This window comes from Uloborus diversus, chromosome 6, assembly GCF_026930045.1.
Source record: "Uloborus diversus isolate 005 chromosome 6, Udiv.v.3.1, whole genome shotgun sequence".
NCBI lineage: Eukaryota > Metazoa > Arthropoda > Arachnida > Araneae > Uloboridae > Uloborus > Uloborus diversus.
Genome location: NC_072736.1, coordinates 4,993,191 through 5,017,075, shown reverse-complemented (window position 1 = coordinate 5,017,075; position 23,885 = coordinate 4,993,191). Strand labels below are relative to the sequence as shown.

General features: G+C 35.5%; 1 protein-coding gene across 1 annotated transcript in view; it reads right to left on the bottom strand.

The window, feature by feature from the left end:
* The window catches only part of LOC129224166 (uncharacterized), a 245,757-nt gene that overhangs the window by 81,035 nt on the left and 140,837 nt on the right, over nucleotides 1-23,885 (bottom strand). The window contains exons 16-22 of the mRNA XM_054858583.1: nucleotides 21,425-21,477; nucleotides 19,931-19,998; nucleotides 18,725-18,830; nucleotides 15,845-15,939; nucleotides 13,213-13,324; nucleotides 8,424-8,518; nucleotides 3,471-3,614 (exon numbers count right to left, since the gene is read on the bottom strand). Coding sequence (XP_054714558.1) covers nucleotides 3,471-3,614; nucleotides 8,424-8,518; nucleotides 13,213-13,324; nucleotides 15,845-15,939; nucleotides 18,725-18,830; nucleotides 19,931-19,998; nucleotides 21,425-21,477 — 673 coding nt within the window. The remainder of the gene's footprint in view (nucleotides 1-3,470; nucleotides 3,615-8,423; nucleotides 8,519-13,212; nucleotides 13,325-15,844; nucleotides 15,940-18,724; nucleotides 18,831-19,930; nucleotides 19,999-21,424; nucleotides 21,478-23,885) is intronic.

The window sequence follows — 23,885 nt, the reverse complement described above, 5'->3', positions numbered from 1 at the left end:
TTTCAATATATTTAACTAGTTTAAGACAAGATATAGTTAAGTTATTGAACAAAATATTTGTCTTATTGCTGAACAAATATCGTACAAGAAAGTTCAGTTTACCAGAAATTAGAATCAAAGTTGGTAACCCAAGAATAAAGTGAAATAAAGAAAAAGTTTCGAGTTCTTCTCTAAAGAAAGGATAATAAATGGGTGCTACTGAACCGAAAAAAATTTAGTATGATTTTTGACAGCCTTTGGCTTTAGCACAAGGTTTTGTAAACTCTTCTTTCAAAAATTCATCGTACCGAACTTTAATAATTGTTCCTTAAAATGCCTCTACAACATTCACAGTTTAATAAGATCAGTTTAACTGGGAAAAGACTATTATTATGGCCTTATATTGTAAGAATGTTACATTTTTCAAACTTGCATTACTTTTGGCAACTAATGCATGAATAAAACGGTACAGACACTAGAATAGCATTGTACACCTACAAATAATACACGAATGTTAGTCGGATCACACGACACGCGTCGAAGTCATAATCGAGAATGCCCCTTAGACTTTTCAAGAGTATCCGGTTCGCTGAGTTCATCACTACAACTTTCAAGCATTTTCTTAGTTGTTTGATTATTGTCGGCAATGAGGGTCCCTAAAAGAGTATTCTAATTCACCCCTCACTTACAGAAAGATTTTGACAACGCGAGAACAGATTTAAAAAAAATAAAAATTTGAATTTTGACCAATTGAATTCAAATTATGTTTTTCTCAGTCACGAGTGTGTGTGTGTATGTAGGCGTGCGTGTGGGGGGGGGGTACGTGTCTTTGTGTGTAGGGGATATGTGTATGTGTGTAGGCATGTGTGTTTATGTCTGTACGCAGGTATGAGTGTGTGGGTAGTTGTGTGTATGAGTGTTTGTGTGTGGGGGGGATGTGTATGTGTGTGTAGGCATATGTGTTTGTGTGTGTTTGTTTGTGTGTGTTCACGTATTTCTGCTTTAGCCCTGGCTAATGGGCGGTAATTTACTGAGTATATGTGTTTGTGTGCAGGCATGAGTGTGTGGGTAGTTGTGTGTGTATGTGTAGGTGTCTGTATGTATGCGTGTGTATGTGTTTGAGTATGTGTATGTGTTTGTGTATGCGTGTAGGCGTATGTATGAGTGTGTCTGTGTTTGTGTGTGTGTGTACGTGCGTGTATGTATGCGTGTAAGTGTAGGATATTGACGCAACCTGGAGACGGTTTTCGCTATAGAAGTAGCATCGTGAGGCGGCCGGTCGACGGTGATGCTGCAGAGGGTGCTGGCGGGAAAATAAAATGATAGGACCTCAAAACAGTCAAATGAAAGCAATAAGCAATCGTGATAGCTTAAAAATGCCCAAAGAGCTGAGCAGACTAAAAAAATTTCGTCTGTAGACAAAACAAAGGTTATATTTTAATTAGCATGCCACTTCGGTTAAAAATTTTACGCTTCTATCTAGATCAACCACTATAGTTGACAAATCCGTGTATTAAGAAGTTAAAATAGGCGACTTTTTTCTTTAAATGTGATCACCTCGCTTATAAGGAAACATTTGTCTTTCTGTCTGTGGGACAGTGTAATGAGATTGGACTATTATCATTTCTCCCCAGAAACCAAATTTGTATGTATATTCGGAAGCATAACACAAATTACAAGCATAAACTAATATACAGTTTTGATTGCATCGGCTATGGGTTAAGTTAAGGCCCCTATAACTAGGGAGCCGACCCATCCGCCATTTTGGATCAAAGTGACCGTCTGTTTTTGAGCCATTGCCATAGGGTCAATTATTAAAAGACGCAAGAAAGAATGTTAAGATCGTAAAAATAAGTGAATGTGCCACAGTGTACTGTGCTAACAGTTCACACAAAGGTTTTTGTTTCTTTAATTTAATAACCCAAGATAAAAAAAATCAATTTTATTGACGATTTGCTGGAAATCCGAAGCTAAAACTCGGCAGTGCGAAAGCAGTAAACATTGTTATGTAAATTCTCGGTACAGTAAAACCTGTAAAGTTGACCACCTTTGTAAGTTGACCACCTGTCTAAGTTGACCGCTTTTGTCAGGAACGGAATTAGTCCTATCTTATATAATGAAGGAAAACCTCTGTAACTTGACCACCTCTCTATCTTGACCACCTGTCTATCTTGACCACTAATATACACCAGCTTTGGTTTAGAGTATTGTAAAAAACCCTTTGTAAGTTGACCACTAGGCAAAAGCATTAGATTGCACTATAAGTTTCATCAGTTATGCCTCAAATGAGTAACCAAACATTTTAGAAAAACCTATGAATATATGAATATTTATGTTTCCATCGAAAAACATCGGGCTCATGTTAAGTCCCAGAAAATGAGCCAAACTTCAAAAAGGAGTTATTTTGTTGAAAAGTAGATTACCATGGTTACAAATGTACATGAAAAAATCAAATGAAGAATTTGAGTCACTTTTGACTTGTTATGAATTTTTAGGCATTGTTAGTATCAAGTTAGTAGTTTTTCATAAGCAATGAGGCAATTTTTTTTTTTTTTTTGATCGAATCACAGAAATTTTAAATTTGTATGATACTTTACGCGCATTCTGGTAAATAAGCTCTAAAAATATTTAAACAACATTTTTTCTTATTGTTTTAAAGTAATGTTAAACAATGAAAGTGAGTTTAAAGTATTCCAATTAGTTAAAAAATGAATGCATTGGAAGAAAAATCACAAAAAAAAAAATTTCATTACTATCCTCTATAAGTTGACCACCTGTCTAAGTTGACCACCAAAGTACTGCACCCCATGTGGTCAACTTACACAGGTTTCACTGTACTACTTTTATTGCTATGGTGTAATTTAGTCTGAAAAAATATGCTTTTGTGTTTTTTTTTTTTTTTTGTACAACTGTTACATTTTTAAATCAGTTGATAAAGTGCTAAGATCCCAAAACGCAATGCTGCTAAAAATAGGACTAATTCACTTTATTGGAAATTAAATTATATAGTATCAGCACATAAAATATATAGTTACACAAATACTACTAAGAGCATTAATAATGTAAAGTAATACTAGTTTCATAATTAATTAGCAAGTTAATTAAACATACAAATAACCGAATAATAATAATATATGTAATATTTCACCAATTGAAATGTTTTCGATTTCTTAATGTTTTGTTGGTTTGTTTCTTTTTTCAAAATATGACGCTGTGTAGTTCTAATAACAATGCGGAACAAAAACGAATGCATTACGCTAAAATAAAATGAAGCTGAAAGGAAGCGAAAAAACATCTAGTGTAATAAATATTTCTCTGACTTTTGATCCAAAATGGCGGACAGTTCGGCCGGGTATATGTAGGGGCTCTAGGTTAAGTATTCTCTTTTGCACGTTTTGTCACAATTTTGAAAGTTTAGTAAAGCTGATTTCAGTTGCAAATGGTTTTTAAAGGTAAATAGACACATTTGAGTGTTTATACATTCAACTCACTTCGTATATCTGCAATTGTTTTAACAATTCCTTGTCCGTCCCGGCTCGGCACAAATGGAACTGGGACACTTTCTCCATTCCTTGCTCTTCCAAAGCGTCCACGAAGTCGAAGTAGCTGTCTTGGTCGCCAAAGCCGTCTGCTACCTAAAAGGAGGAGTTTTCTAATGTATAAAACAACGATTATGCATTAAACGTACTCTAAAAATTTGGACTGACCCTTGGTACAGACTTATCGGCAGAGCCCGATCATCCTGACATTTCAGGCCCGTGTCCAGGATTTCATAAAGATAGGGGTTGAAACTTTTTACCTTTGTAACTTACATTTTCAAAAAAAAAACTAACTACGCGTGTTGAATAGTTCATTTTAGATCGATAACTAGGCTTTTTTTTTTAATACGTTTTGTGTGTGTGGTTTATTTATTTATTTTTTTTATTTATTTTTATGAAATCCTATTTGTACAGTTGAACATTTTGCAAAAGCACACATATTTCTTTTATGCCACCTAATGCTAGTTTCTTTCTTTTTTTTTCCTTTTGTTTTTCCATCAAATAACATTTGAACAGGAATTTAATGAAAATAAAATTTTATTTTTAAAAAAATGCTGTTTCGCATAGAAACATTTTTCTAATGTGTGAAACGACTAATTCATCCAACACTAAAGGCGTACAAAAAAAAAAAAAAAAACTAACAGTAAGCAAAGTAACCATTTTCCCTGCCCCTAAGTTTTTTTTTTTTTTTGGGAAAGGGGGGCTACGTCATTGTCTAATATTCTTTTAAATAATTTTCCCCTGCATGCTTACAGCACTGCCGGACTCTTCAGCCATTCCTCCGTCGTTAATTTTTTCAAGCACTTAGAAGCGAAGGGGCTTGGGAATCCTACAATTGAGGAAAATGTTAATTGCTAAAGATGGGGAAATATTAAAGAGGGTGAATACTGTATCAGAGTTTAACTCTAAAATTAATTAAAGCTTAAAATACGTTTTGGAAAATCGTTTAATGATTCATTGATTTTTTTTTCTTTCAATGGTAGGGGTTTAACCCCTAAAACCCTCCCCTTGGACACGGCTCTGCTGACATTGGACATGGCTCTGCTGACATTGGACATGGGGCACATTTCTAATTTCAGGGCCCCCCCTAGGGTCCGACTGAGATTTTTGAAGACACCGGGCACGAAATTCATTTTTTGCCCCCCCCCCCCCCCATTCCCACTTTTTATATGTTGAAGCAATAAAATATTCTGATACTTGCGTTTTTACACAACCATACTAAATTTGGTGGTACCTCATATCACAATATAATATATACATTTAAAAAGTAGAAGAGATATACAGTCGGACCTCCGTATATCGAAGTAGCAAATTGCTGGGAAAAAATTTGATATATGGAAAGTGTGATAGTGATAGATAGTGAAGATATTTAGTGAAGATAATTTCCTCCCCTTGTCTTCATTTTTCATGAGATCAACAGTCTAAAGTGGAAAAAAAATCTGCGAATGTCTCGAGAAAAATTTCGATACATAGAGATTTTTTCGATAGATAGAAACAAATTTTCTATGTAATGAACATGGAAATGTGCTGGGATTTCGATATATAGAAAATTTTGATATGTGGAAGTTCGATACATGGAGGTCCGACTGTAGTAGTAAACGATAAATATATAAAATGTGGTTAAACTTTGCCCGTTGCAGTGAACCGCAAATACCAAAATTACCTATGATGTAACTTTTAATAAGACTAAATTTGTAGTGGTATTCTGATTTGCAAAGAGATCACACTTTTAAGAGGAATTTTTATCAACAAATGGATTTTTTCCTTGTTTTGGCATTTGCAAAACTATCAAAGATATCATTGTACTCTAGATTCTGAGTAAAATCATTATTTATTTTTAATTAGCATGATGAATTAAGAGGATTTTGGGACCCCCTGAAATCTAAGAGGAGAGGCCTGTGCCCCACATGCCCCTGCGATAATCAGGCTCTGCTTATCGGGTACGCATACGGCCGTTATTTACTATTGGATGCAACAGACAACATTGAAATGATTATAATTTCATCAATTTATCACGCTTTCAAATTCGAATACTATAACAAAAAAAAAAAAAAAAAGAAAAAGAAAAATTAATTTGAATTTTGACATCTTGAATTCAAATTATGTTTTTCGCAATCACGAGTGCATGTATGTAGGCGTGTGTGTTTGTGTGTGGGGGTATGTGTGTTTGTGTGTAGGGGGTATGTGTATGTGTGTAGACATGTGTGTTTGTGTCTGTGTGCTGGCATAAGTGTGTGGGTAGTTGTGTATATGAATGTGTGTGTGGCGGAGTATGTGTGTGTAGGCATATGTGTTTGTGTCTGTGTGCAGGCATGAATGTGTGGGTAGCTGTGTGTATGTGTTTGCGTCTGTGTGTGTAGGTGTATGTGTGTGTTTGTGGGTGTGTGTGCGTGTGTGTGTAGTTGTGTATGTATGAGCGTGTGTGTGGGATATTGACGCAACCTGGAGACGGCTTTCGCTATAGGAGCAGCATCGTGAGGACCCGGTCGACGATGATGCTGCAGAAGGTGGCGGTGGGAAAATAAAATGATAGGACGTCAAAACAGTCAAGTGAGAACAATAAGCAATCGTGATTGCTCAAAAAAAAAAAATGGCTGGTCTGATCGATCAGACGCTGGACTCATGAATGGAGGATCCTGGGCTCGATACCAGCTGGTCGAAGATATCCGTGTTCACAAATGGTGACTGGTGGTGTCGTGATCACATAGTCCTCCAAGTTTCGATTCTAAGTTAACACCTCTAAGGATGCTGGACTAGGGGTTGGTCGGCTCCTGGTCTGGGTTAAAAAAAAAAGCTCTTCAGGACCACATCTAACCGGTTAAACCTCGTATAGTGGTAGGCAGGGCGAACGCTGGAGTGTAATGTCACCAAGCAACTACTTTTTAACAATTCATTTCATTCTATTAAAAGGAGTCTAAGGACCCTTAACCTTCAAAATGTTTGACCTTCTGGAAAACATATATGTTATGCATAATTCAATTCTGAACAGTTTGATACCTTATTTGTTACTATACCAGCAAAAAACTTTTGAAGGTATCGCAAAAATTCACAAACTTTGCCTATAGAGATTTATGTTAATAGCAGCCGTTTAAGCCTCTTATTCTCAGGTGCCGGTTTCTCGTTTTGTGTGCGTGATATCTCAGAAAGTTTTTTATATACGTATTTCCATAACACTTTTCATACATGTTTGTCTGTTTTATTTTTATGATCTGAACCCAAATTTTAACTAAAAATGAAAGTTAATATTAAAAAAAAATATTTTCGCCCAAAATTTTGGAAAATTTCGATAATAACTTATAAAATTTCAAAAAATTAAACATATAGTTAAAAAAAATAAGTTCGGACCGTATAAATAAACCAGACAAACATGCTTTAAAAGTTTTATGGAAATATATAAGAAACTTCTTGAGATATCACGCACGCAAAACGAGAAACCGGCACCTGAGAAAAAGAGGCTTAAACAGCTGCTGTTAACATAAATCTCTATGGGGAAAGTTTACGCATTTTTACGATAATTTGAAAAAAAAAATTGCGTATGGTAAGATATAAGGTATCAAATTGTTCGGAATTAAGTTATGCACAACATATATATTTTTTCCAGAAAGTCGAAAATTTTGGAGGTTAAAGGTTCTTAGACCCCTTTAATCGCAAAAGCAGTTAAAATTGTTTACTAAAAAGCGAGAAAGAAAATAAAAAACAGAATAATTAAACTAACAAAAAGTGGCTTGAAATTCACGAATAAATTAGTAAACTTCTTCATTAGTGTATTCTTTGTTTCCTCGCCAATGAAGAGGCTCGCTATGTCACCCTCGAAACAGTTAATTAGTTTTTCAAGTGCGGAACATGTATCTAGTTAAAAACTTTAAAAATATATATGCTTCAATTCAGAGCAACTTAAAGTGACACGTTATTTTCGAATAACCCTGATCTTCCTTAACGAAACATACCAGAAATGGTTACTAGTAAAATGAAGGTGATTAGTAGTGAGCCTTATATAATAAAACTCTTATACATGAAATACACCGCCAGCTCAGTCATTTCCAGCCGAGGACTGCAGTTTCGTGCTTATTAGCACTCATCAGCCCGGAATAGGAAAGTGACTGAGCTGGAGATGAAAAACCTCTTAAGGAAGCCAAGAGTGCCAAACAAACTGTAGCTAATATAGAATTAGCGCAGACCAGACGAGTGACCAAAGCAATGGTTCGGTTCAACTCGAATATTGAAGGCAAGGCAGGTATATTCACTAAGTTACCGCCCTATATAGCCAGGGCTAAGGCAGAAATACATGAAATACACCGCCAGCTCAATCAATTCCAGCCGAGGACTGCAGTTTCGTGCTTATTAGTACTCATCAGCCCGGCATAGGAGTGACTGAGCTGGAGATGAAAAACCTCTTAAGGATGCCTAGAGTGCCAAACAAACTGGTAGCTAATACAGAATTAGCACAGTTCAGACGAGTGACCGAAACAATGGTTCGGTTCAACTCAAATATTGAAGGCGAGGCAGGTATATTCACTAAGTTACCGTCCTATAGCCCTGGCTATAGGGCGGTAATTTGCTGAATAAAACTCTTATGTTCGTGACATTAACTGGTAATGCTACTACATAGTTGTATTATTGTGACTCAAGAGCTAACCATAAGTTTTAAGTTTCATTCTTAATAAATAGATTCCTAAAGGCACGATCGTTTACAAAACTGCAAAAAGGTGTATAAATATAATATAAAAAAATAAATAATTCATTGTTAGCTAATAGCACGATGGTGATGTTGAACATCACTTAGTATTCGTAAATTATTGCAACCACAGACTAAATTTTGTATCTAAACCTTACTTTGCGTTCTTGAAGAGTTTATAAATATTTAAACGTATGGACAATAAATAAGAAATCTGCCGCATGATGTACCTTGTTAATAAGTGTCATACAAAATACTAAAAGTTCCATGTCCAAATTCTCTTTCTCATTCAAGAGTTGCATGATGTGGCTCCAAAGGGGAGTGCCTGAAAGGAAAAGGAAGAATAATAAAATATATGTGAGGGGAGAAAGATAAAATGCAATTTAAAATTTGAGAAAGATGAATTATAATTTGATGGATTGTCTCTAACTTCGTTCATCTTTTTAAAATTTAAATTAAATTTTGATTTCAAAATATTTTACACGTATTTGTTCTTTTCTGTTGCAGCGTAAGATATTTGCGTTGATTTATTTTAACTAGTTCAGTCTGTAGATTATAGTTTTACCTTTCCATTTCGGGGTTACGTTTTATTTTTATTTTGGATTATTGTAAAAACTGTTCTGAGGATTTATTTTAACTAACACGCTTATACCTTTATGTTTTACTGACAGATTCGTTTACGACGCGCAACTTCTCTCTTACTTTGCAAAAACTCTTTTTGAATAGCTTGTATATCTTAGCGACCAGCGAGTTCGCTTCGAAGATACAGGTAGTTATCAAAATAATGGAAACACTCTGTGACAAGTATGTTGGGAATGACTACTCTGCTTAAATGTTCGGTAAAAAAGGTGCCTTCTGACTGCAATCAATCACTCACACTGGTGAATCCAGATGGTGGTTGAGTTCTATGGTCACCTTTGCTACTGTTCGCTTTTTAGACATTACAATCCGCTTCAATATCCGTCGATTTCTTTCACTGAGCTTCTCTTTCCGTCCACTATTTTACTTTGCCGAAGCTTGTCGTACCGCGTTGTGTGTAAGCTGTCATGTCTTCAGATACTATACCTCAAGAAACACCAAAAAGTTGAGATATTTCAGTCACACTTGCTCCATTAGACCCGCTCCAACAATTTGGCCTCTTTTAAAGTTTGAGAGGTCCGACATTTCACGTGCTTGAAAAAAATCCAAGTCTTCCAGAACTTTAATTAAGTCACCCTGTACAACCAGAATATGTACATTGCTATTTATAAAGAAAAAAAAGATAGTTTTGTTCTTCATTACTTAGGAAGCATATTCAAAAACGTGACTTTTGTTCATAGGTGTTTTCATTATTTTGATAACTACCTGTACGTATGAGGTGTGCTTGGCCATCATGATGTCAGTGTAGACCATGACACTTCAAAATGGAATGGATATCATTTTGCCATCTATTTCTGGGACAAAACACCCACTCTTCTCTCTTCATACATTGATTGGGAGGAAATAATTTTGCAAGTTCATTATCGACCTGTCAGTAAACATTACATTTCTCCATTGTCGATAATACAGAGTATGTCACAATTTCCTTCGGAGTTTGGCAGCGTATCAAAACCAAATGTATTATCAATACAACTACAATGTTGGTCTTACTGAAGAAAGAAACTCTACAACTTTTATTTCACAAATGTTCAATAGTTGAACCTTTCGGCAAATATCAAGTCTAAATCTTGTTCAACTCGTAGTAAGATGTCCCTATAAATGTTACCAAATGCAGTTGCGATCCCTTGGCGTAAATATTATAAACCACGTGGCATAAGCCGCAAGCTCTTTGATGCTACCTTATAAAAAAAACCGCAAGGAGTTAGGTCCGAAGAGCAGAAGAAGGTGATTATCGTCGTCAGATTCTTGTCCAGCTCAACAACCAGGAACCTTGGCATTAACCCCTTCAGACCTGGTGTCCGGTATACCGGACATACACTTTAAACAGCTGCTAATCATTTAATAATTGATTAAACTACTTGATTCTTTTTTTTTTTTTTTTGTAGTTGACTCTTTACATTCTGCTTATTACAATCTGTGAAATAATTTTTTGTTTTGGGATTGACAACACTGACATATAAGGATTAGAAGATAGAGAACGGCTCATTTTTCCAACCATGGATTCTCGTCCGAAAAGCGAAGTTTTTTTCTTAATTTTTTTAAAAAATATATAATTTTTAATTAATCATTTCAAACGATTATATTATGCTTTATTATTGTTTAAACAACATTTTATAATTAAGTTTGTTGGTATTTTATCATTTTTTTATGTGAAATATTAATTTCAAAAATATAAGTTCGGAATACTGGACGTGCCATATCTCTTTTAATTTTTCTCCTACAAACTTGAAATTTTGTCTATAAGATACCCTTTACCATAGTATACTGTGTACCAAATACAGTGAAACCTGTGTAAGTTGACCACTTGTGGTGCAGTACTTTAATGGTCAACTTAGACAGGTGGTCAACTTATAGAGGTCAACTTATACTTACTTCTTTTTTTTTTTTTTTTTTGTTTCTTGTCCTATGCATTCATTTTTTAACTAATTGGAATACTTTAAACTCACTGTCATTGTTTAACATTACTTTAAAACAATAAGAAAAAATGTTGCTTAAATATTTTCAGAGATTATTTACCAGAATGACGCGTAAAGTATCATACAAATTTAAAATTTCTGTGAATCGATCAAAAAAAAAAGCCTCATTGGTTATGAAAAACTACTTACTTGATATTAACAATTCCTAAAGATTCTTAACAACTCAAAAGTGACTCAAATTCTTCATTTGATATTTTCTTGTACATTTTTAACCATAGTAATCTACTCTTCAACAAAATACCTCTTTATTGAATTTTGGCGCTTTTTCTGGGACTTAACATGAGCCCAATGTTTTTCGATGGGAACAAATATTTATAGGTTTTTCTATAATGCCTGGTTACTTATTTGAGGCACGACTGAAGGAACTTTTAGTACAATCTAATGCTTTTGCCTAGTGGTCAACTTACAAAGGGTTTTTTACAATACTCCAAACCAAAGAGGTGTATATTAGTGGTCAAGATAGACAGGTGGTCAAGTTAGAGAGGTGGTCAAGTTACAGAGGTTTTCCTTCATTATATGAGATAGGACTAATTCCGTTCCTGAAAAAAGCGGTCAACATAGACAGGTGGTCAACTTACAAAGGTGGTCAACTTTACAGGTTTTACTGAATAAGCATTTTTGGTCAAGTATTTCATAATTCCGACAGAAGGGGTTAAGGAAATGGATAACGGCTATCAGATAATGGGGAGGTATTCCATTATCTGACAGCCCTTGGCCATTCCCATCTAATTGGAAAATGAACAGCCATTGATCGTAGCATGTTGCAGCGAGTAAACAAGAATTAGATTTTAGGTTTGATATCTGCCGCATGATGAACGGTCTATAAAGCGAATATTCGTAAAACAAAACTTGCAGAGTCTTTTTCTTTAGTAAAACCAACTTTGTAGCTGTATTTGTAATATACAGTAGTACCTCTCAATAAGGGACACTAAGGGGACCAGACATTTTGTCCCTTAAATAGAGGTGTCCTTATTCGGAGGTGAATGAATTGAGGCATGCCGTGTACTTAGTAGTATAATATCACATTAAACATTAACTATTAACACTTAAGATTAAATAATAAAATGTCTCATTATGTTAAATAAAATTCATAATTATTCACATTTCTAATTTTATATTATTTTAATAATTAAAATTTAATGAAAAAAACTTGTAATGGCAAAGTTTTGTAGCATACAGAAATAATTTTGAAGTAATTCATTACATGTATTTGCTTTATGTTGTAATACCATGTGAATTACAATTAATGTTCAAATTTCTTAAGTTTTATAAACAAAGCTAATTATTTGCCCTGAACTCTTCGTCGGCCCTGAACCAACTTGAATAAATTGTTGAGAGGGCAAATTATGCATTTTAATTTCAGCAAGTTTAAAAAAAAAATACATTACTTTTTTCCTTCACATATGTTTATGTCAAACTTACCTCAATTAATTTTTACAGGAAACGTGAATCTTGAATTTCAGTAAATTCACTATTTCTTATGTGCTTATACATTATTTCTTGCATTTTTGTTTTGTGATTGTCCCTTAAATAGTGTGTCCCTTAAATAGAGGCAAATACATGAAGGTCTCTATTCAAAGGGACTGGGACCAGAAAAAATGTCCCTTAAATAGAGTGTCCCTTATTCAGAGGCAAATACATGAAGGTCCCTATTCAAAGGGACTGGGACCAGAAAAAAATGTCCCTTAAATAGAGTGTCCCTTATTCAGAGGTAAATACATGGAAGTCTCTATTCAATGGGACTGGGACCAGAAAAAATGTCCCTTAAATAGAGTGTCCCTTATTCAGAGGCAAATACGTGAAGGTCCCTATTCAAAGGGACTGGGACCAGAAAAAATGTCCCTTAAATAGTGTCCCTTATTCAGAGGCAAATACATGGAAGTCTCTATTCAAAGGGACTGGGACCAGAAAAAAATGTCCCTTAAATAGAGTGTCCCTTATTCAGAGGCAAATACGTGAAGGTCCCTATTCAAAGGGACTGGGACCAGAAAAAATGTCCCTTAAATAGTGTCCCTTATTCAGAGGCAAATACATGAAGGTCCCTATTCAAAGGGACTGGGACCAGAAAAAATATCCCTTAAATAGTGTCCCTTATTCAGAGGCAAATACATGAAGGTCCCTATTCAAAGGGACTGGGACCAGAAAAAATGTCCCTTAAATAGAGGTGTCCCTTATTTGGAGGTGTCCTTTATTGGAGGTTCTACTGTATATGTTTTAATAAACCTTCCAAACTCCGGAGGGAGTTGTGCAGTACCCTGTATAACATTCACAGAGGTTGGAATACGGCAAACGGAGTGTTTCTTTGCAATTAGATGCTACTTTAAAGCGATGTAAACCGCTGGTCGTCGTTTATGGAGACAAACGAGTGAAAATTTACCATAAACAGTTTAAGGTTTGTTCATACCTGCTTGTCTATCAATCGATGTGACTGCATCTTTGAGTAAAAGTGCGTTGCTTGTGTCATGTTCCACAAACATCAGCATCAGTTTTACAGCCATTTTGGAAACCGTTCGGTACTGGAAAAGAAAATTTTGCTTGTTATTGATCACCAAATGAGAACGTACATTAATAATGAATTTTTTTATTAAACATCTTTAATGATAATTCGTTCAGAACAAAATAGCTCAGGATCGATAAAATATAGATCTGAAAGTTAACGTTTTCTGATTCTAATTGAATGCTTTAAAATAATTTTTTCCCCCTTCTTCAGTGTATTTCGGTTTTAAGCATGAAAAAAACAACAATGTGCATAAAATGGATTTCATTAACACATTTTATAAATGTTTTTTAAACACATAACTTATTTATAAATAGATAGATAGGTAGAAAAATGCAATTCAGAGCAGAAATCGCATAGTTAATCGTTTGATGTTATTAAAATATTGTGATTCGCTCTGAGAAGTGCACCAATTAAAAGTACATTCAAGTGAGTTCTGTTTAGAATCAGTGCCAAAAAATGCCATGGAGATTCCATCCTTAACAGAATAACGTATATCGAACTCTGACAACTAATGTATATGATTTAAGCATATGTATCATGGCTTAAAAAAAAGAAAGAACCTTTATCCAACAGCAAAGAATTATTACACTTAATTTTAAGTCAAAAGCTGAATATATATCGTTCGTTGATCATCAATAATCCCGACATTTTGGATACAGATATAATGTTGTGAAAAGTACTGTAACCATAACTTTAAACGGGGACGCATAATTTTCTAAAATGTGGTGTCTTTTAGCATTCCTAATAATGGCAATAATCATGACAGATGATTTTATTTCTTAGAAAGGTTTTTAGGGACCTCAGTGACTGAGCGGTCTAAGTGACTGCTTGACATTGGCACACTTGAGGCGATGGGTTCGACTCCCACCCTCGCTCTGGTTGCACTTTCCCTTCTTTGTGATGTAAATTCTTTCATGTGTTGTTTATATGTCTAATAAACGAGCTGATGTGTGCATCACATGACTTCCTTTTACTCCAATTTAATGTCATTTCCCCATTATTCGCTATTTTAATGTGATTCAATATTTATTCTCTAAATATCACCAACAATGGCCAAATTGAAACCAAAAAAAAAAAAAAAACTCCGCCAAATTTGTCGCCAAGTTGGCGACAAAACTTGGCGACCAAAAGACTGGCGATATATCGCCAAGTGTCCGACAAATTATAACGCCACTTGAGTTTACATCGAAATTAACAATGATTTCCCCCCAAAAAGGTGCAAAAGACCCCCTTAGGAACATCCGAAAGCAACCAAAAGGGGAGGTGCACAGCTAGACCCCACTACGAGTCTATGTACCAAATTTCAACTTTCTAGGACATACCATTTTTGAGTTATGCGAGATACATACGCACATACGCACATACGCACATACGCACATACACACATACGCACATACATACAGACGTCACGAGAAAAGTCGTTGTAATTACCTCGGTGATGGTCAAAATGGATATTTCGCGTGTCTATACATTCTTAGGCACTTTTCCGCATGTGGTCGAATCGAAAAAAAAAACTCAACATTCATTTGGGGGTGAGCAAAATGGAAATTAAGGGCGATTTTTGAGTGAAAATTTTTTCGCGAATACAATACTTCCTTTTTTGTAAAAGGAAGTAAAAATATATCATGTGTAAGGGAGGCAAAAAACTCAGATTGTAGTCCTCATCAAAACAAACCTGTGCAATTAAGCACCGAAAGAAAGAAAAAGAAAGGTTTTTATTCATGATACATATTAAACTAATTTATAATATTTACTTCATAACACATTTTAATTTGCCTCAGAACACGATAGCTCTGATGATGAATGGAATATGTAAAGCGAAAAAACACCTACTGTCTAACCACGGATTGTATGGAAAGGCAAACATCCGGTTTACACGCGGAAATAGAAGCATCTATTAGTTTTCAGGGATGTCAGATTTTGCAGATGTATGTTAGCCTCTAAATTAAGCAGAGTCTCATTCAAATGAGCGGAGAACGCGCATCAAATTTTTATTTTTCCCCTCATTCAGATGGAGTCGCATTAACTGGATGTTTGCCAATTCCATACAATCCGTTGTCCAACAGTAGAAACGTCAAACCGTGGCCTACATGCTTGGAAAGAATTTATGTAGCTTGCATAAGTTTTTGTTTTAGTTAAGGCGTTGTTTGAAGAGCTTGAAACAAAATAATTAAGATTTTATTTTCGTAATTCGTTATATGATTACTTTCTGATGAAAATTTCTGCTGCCTTAACAGTAGTTAAGAAGCGCAGTGGCTCAGATGGTCGACTCAGCCGTTCATTTCTTCAGTGGGTCGATAAAATGAGTACCAAGCGTGTTTGGGAACTAAACTTTGAGGTTTCCGCGTTCAAATGACCACCTAACCGGAACATCTGCCTAGCACCCCAGAGCCCTTGGTCAGGAAGACTGAGATGGGCACAGGGGGCCTCGGCCCCCATGGGCTGTCCTGCCACTGTGGATGGTTTTTGGTTAACAATATTTAAGTATATTAATTTCAGAATAAAATAGGAATAAAAAATTTCATTACTGACTTACTTTAGAAGCAGAAAGCGTGTAAAGCCATCTTATCGTTTCCATATGCTGCGTGATACCAGCCATGCCATCGACGTACAGTAGCATTTGTCCCAACGCTGTAATGGTAAAAGAACTCTCAGTGTTGTTACCATTGAGAACAGATGAAATCGAGGGGGTGAACCCCTTCATTCGTGAAATCAAGACCCCACAAGTCACGTGATTGGTTTTCAAGCAAAGCATTGGAAGAAGTCAGGTTTTTTTCGCTAGTTTCACGCAAAAGGTATTAACCATTCGTCGTTGCTGAGTCACGTGACTTGTGTAGTAAGTTACCGCCCTAAAGCCAGGGCTAAGGCAGAAATACTTAAAATACACCACCAGCTCAGTTATTCCATCCGAGGACTGCAGTTGGCTGAAATACTTAAAATACACCACCAGCTCAGTTATTCCATCCGAGGACTGCAGTTGGCAGAAATACTTAAAATATACCACCAGCTCAGTTATTCCATCCGAGGACTGCAGTTGGCAGAAGTACTTAAAATACACATCAGCTCAGTTATTCCATCCCAGGACTTTGAGGGTTCCTTGTGCTAAAAAGCACGAAACTGCAGTCCTCGGATGGAATAACTGAGCTGGTGGTGTATTTTAAGTGGACTTGTGGTCTGTGATTCAGCTTTTGCTAAGCAAATGATTGGATTTACTCCCCCCGTTTACTAATTTCTGCTCTAAGGCTGTTACCTATAGCTTGCGTTCGACGAACCTCACCAGTCAACCGGTGAGTAACCGGTTGCTAACCGTAGCGTTCTTGAGAGATACCGGTTAACTGGTTGCATCCGATGTCGTTTTAAGAGCCTCACCGATTGATCTACCGGTCGGCCGCAACTCTAGCTGGTTGATTGGTTGATGGAACCACGTGACATTTTTGACCAATTATTGGTATTTTTCACCTGCGTGTTATTCGTCTGCGTCATGTCTGCGCAAGTAACCGGTGATCAACTGAAAGCGTTCGATGAAGCATTGGTTCGTGAACAACCGGTTAGTAACCGCTGACGTCATTGATGTCACGTGATTAACCAACCGGTCGCTACCGGTCGTGCTCGTCGAACGTAAGCATAGAGTGCGTAAGACTGGGGAAATTAAAATGGAATGAGCATGGTTTAAAGGAGGTAAAAGGAAATTTAAAGAACCCATTTACATTGAAACCTGCAACTGACCAATAAATTTTTTAGGTGTTTCTGATTTTAGAGCAAACCCGATTTTTACTGGTGAGGAGAAGGACAAAAATTCTACTCGCATTGATTCTCTTTAATACCCCTACCACGGGGAACTTCCGTGTTGGGGATTTAGAAATAGCTCGAATAAACCGGGTTTTTGGTCAAGCTTAAGAGGAGAATGGGGATAATTTAAACAGTAAAGATGAAAAATTAGAAAGAGTACCATGATGGCGAAAAAAGATCTGGGGAGAAATAGAGATATATCTCGAAATTTTTTATTTGATTTACATACAAGAATTTGATATTACCAATTCAAGATTGTTTTTCCTGGGGAGGGGGGGGGGTATGTTAACATAACATAGTTGACCATACACGAGCATGTGGTATAATTCATGCTGTCTCCCTCTTTTAATTATTCCTGTTACTTTTGACAAGGGAGACAGCATGAATTATACCACATGCTCGTGTATGGTCAACTATGTTATGTCAACATGCCCCCCCCCCCTTGCCCCACGAAAAAAAACTTGAATTGGTAATATCAAATTCCTGTATGTAAATCAAATAAAAAATTTCGAAGCGTTTCTTTGTCTCAGTATCTGATAAATACACTGTAAACAAGAAATGTTTCCTTTGGAATTTTTTAACGAATTTCAGTAGCCTTACCTGTGGGAATAAAAAAAATATTTCTCAAAAAAAAGAAGTTTTTTTTTCTCATTTAAGAGAATTACTCGATTGAATTCATCAGAAAAGCTCTTTTTTGGGGTGGGGGGATTTTAAAATGTTTTGTCTCTGCACGAAAATGATCATGAAAGTGAGTGGTAGGTGTCATTTAGATGGGTTTCATCAAAGTAAATTTTATCGTGAACTTGAAACAAATAATTGATTTGCGTAGCATTTCATAACCCGAAAAAAATGACTTTTTTAAAATGTATATTTGAGGCGAATTCGTGAGCAAGCTGGGCATCAATATAACCAGTGCCATTGACATCCACGCCTCAATGGTGGCACATGGAAGACTAGATGCCATTTCGGGAGAATCGGACTAGGTCTGCGAATACAAATACAAGTACAAAAGTGACGAACAGAAACAGGCTCTGGGCCCAGCTAGACTGGTCCTAGTCAATTTATAATCCCCAGTGAAGATCAATGGCCCTCTTAAAACTATCTACTCCCGTGCTCATTACCACCTCTTCCGGTAAGCCTGTTCCAAGGTTCCACTACCCTGCTATAATAATGTAATTTTTCCTAATATCCATGTTAGCCTGAGATTTCAATTGCTTAAAACAATGACCCCTTGTCCTGTTTTAAGTGCTGAACTTCAACCCCGTAACATCTTTCATTTTAATAAATTTAAACAACTGAATCATGTCCCCTCGGTCTCTTCTTTGCTGAAGACTACATTTTTAGCCTTCTAAACCTGGAATCATACTCTAAATGAGAAAGTCCATTTATTAGCCTTGTAGCCCGTCTTTGAACCCTTTCCAATACATTAATATATAATTGCGTGCGATGATTGGAAACCAATTCGGTTTCCAATTAGGAATTATTAGAAAGAAAATATTAGCTCGGCCTTATTAGAAAGAAAAAAGATTTTCCAGTTTAATCCAACGACTTTCTACCTTATAATAAGTTTCGGTTTCTATTGCAATGCCTTGTATTTTCACATGAGCGATGAAGTTCATAAACTTACCTCTTAGGATATAGTTCTGGTGATTTTGATCGCCATCTTTCCCCACCTTCACGAGACAGGACAGCCCATCGGCTCTTAGAAATGGTTCCACCAAGTCTTTTTCATCCTGGAACGATATCTCTTTTAGTTGTGTTTGTTTTTCAATGCACTAGATTACTTTGTTGGAATATGGTGAGGATCGGATCGTTTCAAAAATATGATGATCTTTTCGAACCCTGATTAGGGGCCTCCACATTTCCAAATCCGGCCCTGGGTGAGGCTCTGGTAAGTTGAGCCATGACTTTGACAATGTTTACCTCTTTTTGGAGAGTTCAGGGGAATGGGAACGCGTCATTGGCTCTGATTTGAGTTGGAATACTTTCGAAAAGCTGCTACGAAAGTAATCCAACTCAACACGGCGCCAATTACCCTTCCCTATTATCTCAAAAAGAGGTCAAGTTCATTGCGCAACTTATCAGAGCTACTGTACGAATATGCTTCAATTGAAAAATTTTAAGTAACTTTTCTCATAAAGATGTAGTAATAGTTAAGACACGAGACGGAGGGCAAGTTATCCATATTTATTGAGTTGCTTTGGAATTGATATCTACGGCAATGCTAGATCTGCTAAATTATATATACTCTATTGGAAATAATCTGCAAATCACGTGACTAAACCTTGTTTAGTGGAATGGGTGTTGTCTCCCTCGATGCAGAAGGCACACTCTCTCTCTGTAACCCATTGTACTTATATGGCTTTTCCTGTGTGGTTTCGGCATTGTAAAAGTGAAATTCATAAAACAAATGGCGGCTCATCCTCCTTCAATGACGGGTACTACTTTCATACAACGAAAATTATTTCATTTATCACCCTTTATATACAGTCTGTATAACAAGTGTAAAGCCTTCTCAAAATAGTTGAAAATAGTCATTTTTGTGGTTTTTATCAATATTTTTGCTAATTAAGACGTCGAAGTAGTGAGAACGGGCTAAATATCCTCCGAACCTCTTCGTAAAATCCATGGTTGGTGTTGGTAAAGATCTCAACCATACACTCCAAGTCATTCGCGAGAAGATGAAAGGACTAAAGAGAACGACATTTGTTTATTCTCGAATTTTAGTGCTATGGATTCAATTCAATTTGTCGTCAACTGTACATTACGCAATTTAAGCTTTACTTAGAACAGTAATTAAATAAGTAATAATAAATTCCAAATGAGAAAGTACCTGGAAAACTTGTTTCAAGGAAAATAGAGTGCGTCTTAAGTCTCGACTCGGAGTTGTCGACAATTTTTCTGAAAGATGAAAAGAGCGATTAGAAATGTATTATGCAAGAAATTATCGTTAAAGAGATTTGTTTACATCTCTAACTGAATGAGACCACTGCTGATATGTTAAATAAATACCTTTGAGCATAAAAAGTAAAATAAGAAATAACATCGCCAACTTGCACAAATTACAGGTTACTGCAGGCACGTGTTTCGGCATTGAAAGGAACTCCTTTTTCAATGCAAAAGAAATGAGAAAATTATAAACCGATAAAGAACCACTAGGAATGCAAATAATTAACAAGAGCTTTCGGACAGGTACGCAACGAGGAAAAAAAGAATTTGATTGGACGAATATTAAACCACGAAGCAAAAACAAAAAAGACAATTTCAATAACCGTGAACCACAAGAAAAGAAAAAGCTGAATGAAATAAAAAAAACACCAGAAAATGAAACAAACCAAAGACAAAAATCTCGAAAAAAAAAAAAAGATATATAGAAGAAAAGGGGGAAATGTTAACAGCATTATAAAAACGAAAACAAGTTAAAAATAAACTAAGTCAGAAAATTACATTCAAATGGATGGGGAAAAGGACAAAATTATAAATATGGACACCATACAGTAGAAAATACGGAACAGCTTTAAGATCATTAACTGAGTTAAAACTAATCCTCGAAACGTGGAAAGATTCCCAAATGTCAAGATCTGTTGAATTTGGGCATATTTGGACAATTTGATAAGGGTTTAAATCGAAATTGTGATCGAATCCTAACAATGTTGGGCAATACTAGACTTATTTAATTGTTGTTTTATTCAAATAATTTTAACGCTCTTTCAAGTGAAATTTTAAAACACGCGGAGTCTGTCCAATATAGGCAAGGTTGCAACTGCAATTAATTTTAAAAATTGCGCAAAAATAAAGAGGATGAATAGGATTTTTAAGAGAAGAGAATTTAAGTTTATAAGTAGGAGAAAACACCACCTGGAATCTTGAATGAGAGAAAATACTGCAATACAGCACTTGTGGAGCTATTTGGAAAAATAATACCAATGTTTCTTTGAAAAAAAATCGAAATAAAACGGAATTTTTTAGCAATGCATTATACAGCTTTAACAAAACTTCTTTTCTGTGTAAAAGTTTCCAATGAACTAAAGTAAATGTTCATAGCAATTTTCCAATGTTTTTTTTTTTTTTTTTTTTGTTTTTTTTTTTTTTAATTATGCACTTAGGCATAGGTTCCAATGAATCTCAAAACAACTTTATTTAGCGTCGTTTTCATTACTTTCGCCATGTTAAAATTTCATTATCTTTCTATAGAAATTATTTCTTTATATCTCGTAATAAATAAACGAGTTATTCAAAGTTATATTCACAAGAAATCAGTAATGCATACACATGTATGCAAATTATGGGCGACATTTATAACTATTTCATAATTAGTGTTACTTACCCACTAAGGCTTTGGCTTTCGCTTCTAGTACAGATGCAGCAGAACTTCTTCGCCTATAAAAACAATTTAGTCCATCAATAGCCATTGAGATTACAGGCACATTAGTTGCAAAAGAAACAAGTTTACTCCTGAGAAAACAGTGTGTGCTCGTTGCGCTTTAAGAACAAATTCTTAATTGCTTTTCATATTCTTCTAGTAATAATTTTTTCCATTTTTCTGAACTGGGCAACAATTAACCAATTACTTTTACGATTCTGAAGAACAAGCCATTACCTCCTTAAGGATTACTACAAATATTTTTTAAAACTCCGTTACAAGCTCTGTTTGACTAAACATAATGTAATCTGTACAAAAATATCCCTCTACGCAAGTAAGTTTGCGAAGTGTCCTACTCGAATATATTTAGAATAATTATGCTCTGCAGCAGTTTAATAGTCCGCAGCAGATCAATCCGATGTGCTACGATATTTTTTTAACACACCAGCAACGAATTAATTCAGATTGAAATCTTTATATGTGCCATATCAAGAGCATGTAGTTGAATCTTCAGGTAATCCTAATTGGCCACTAGAGATTATCGGGAAACTATTTCGTACCTTAAAGAGCCCAAATCACCTGTAATCAAATGGTGTATGTTGAGCAATTAGCACATTTCCTATAAATATCTTTATCTCTAACAATTTTCAAGGTGATGCATTGCCACAAACGTTTCTGATGATGAAAATCGTTTTATTCTATCGGTTGTACTTCGGTTTACAAGTTCAATAATATTTCATCAAAATCTTGAAATATATTTGTCCTACATGAATCTTAATGCTTCCACTGTCCAATGATGGCAGTAGCATATAATTTGTTCATTTGAATGCGCAAAGATTTAAACTTTCTCAGTTACTGCCTCAGTTGGTAGATGCTGTTGAACCAAATTGTTGCTTTTGCTCATATTAACGTTTGACATTGAACCTTCAATCTTCTAACATTTGGGTAAGCTTTCGTTGTTAACTCTTAAAACACTGATATTCTTCAACCATTGTTAAACGCTCTTCAATTGAAAGTCGTTGAACTATATCCAAACTTCAAGTTATTGAACTATTTTCAAACTTCTTGTTGCTCAACTATCTTCAAACTTCAAGTTGCTGAACTATCTTCAAACTTCAAGTTGTTGAATTATTTTCAAACTTCAAGTTGTTGAACTATCTTCAAACTTCAAGTTGTTAAACTATCTTCAGACTTCAAGTTATTGAACTGTTTTCAAACTTCCTGTTGCTCAACTATCTTCAAACTTCAAGTTGTTGAACTATCTTCAAACTTCAAGTTCTTGAATTATCTTCAAACTTCAAGTTGCTGAACTATCTTCAAACTGCAAGTTGTTGAATTATCTTCAAACTTCAAGTTGTTGAATTATCTTCAAACTTCAAGTTGTTGAACTATCTTCAAACTTCAAGTTGTTAAACTATCTTCAAACTTCCAGTTGTTGAACCATCTGCGAACTTGAAATTGGAAAATCTTCTTCAAACCTGAAATTTCTAAAACTTCTACAAACTTGAAATTGTTGAACCTTCTTCAAAGGTTTTAAATGTCAGTCTTTAACCAAACTCTGCAAGAATAATCCAGTCGTTTGCGTTCTATCAAAATGGGTGATTTGTCACAAGATAATTGGACATTCTTCAGAAGTACGTAAACCATCGAGTCCCCAGTGACTGAAATCTTGTCGAGTGGAACCTGAATAACCGTTTAAATTTCACCGACAACAGCTCATGCTCCCACATCTTATCTCTCACTACTCTATCACATTGACCTTGCTTGAAATGGAACGATGAGATTCTGGGATCTTTCTCACATTTGAAGTCTCACCTGCTTGGGACGAAAAAAAAAATGTTTCAACTATTTTCGCCCTTCAAGATCTCGTTCCATCTTGGCACAAGCACCTATGAGTAAGTTGAGGGTGGAAATTGCCGGCTTTTTCGGGTTGGTTGTTTATAAATCACTATCTCGCCATCACAAGAATGATCGTAATTGTTCCGTGGATTGTGTTTTTGCCAATTTTCAGTTACAAATTTTTCTTGAGGTGAGATTTCCTGGAATGCTTTAACGAAGAGATGCAATAATTTTGAGAGACTAGGGTTTCTCTGTATTTGTTGACGTGTTAACTTAAGTAACTGAAATGCTTTTTGCTCTAGATAATAGCTAAATTTTCTCAAAATTTTGCTTGAGCATTGGATGCAATTTTACCTCAGAAAATGGTTTCTTGTAACCTAGAAGGAAAATATTCAAGATTTTTGAGATGCTCTATGTTCTCATTAATTAACTCGTGGGACTTAAATGTCTTCCACACATTACACTTTGTACTCCAGAGTACACGTACCTATCACTACGAGTGGTTTGTCTGATTAGATGAGGCCCCCAAGAAAGCTCTGTTTATTTATTTATACATTTATTTATATTTTACCCAGACCACGATCCG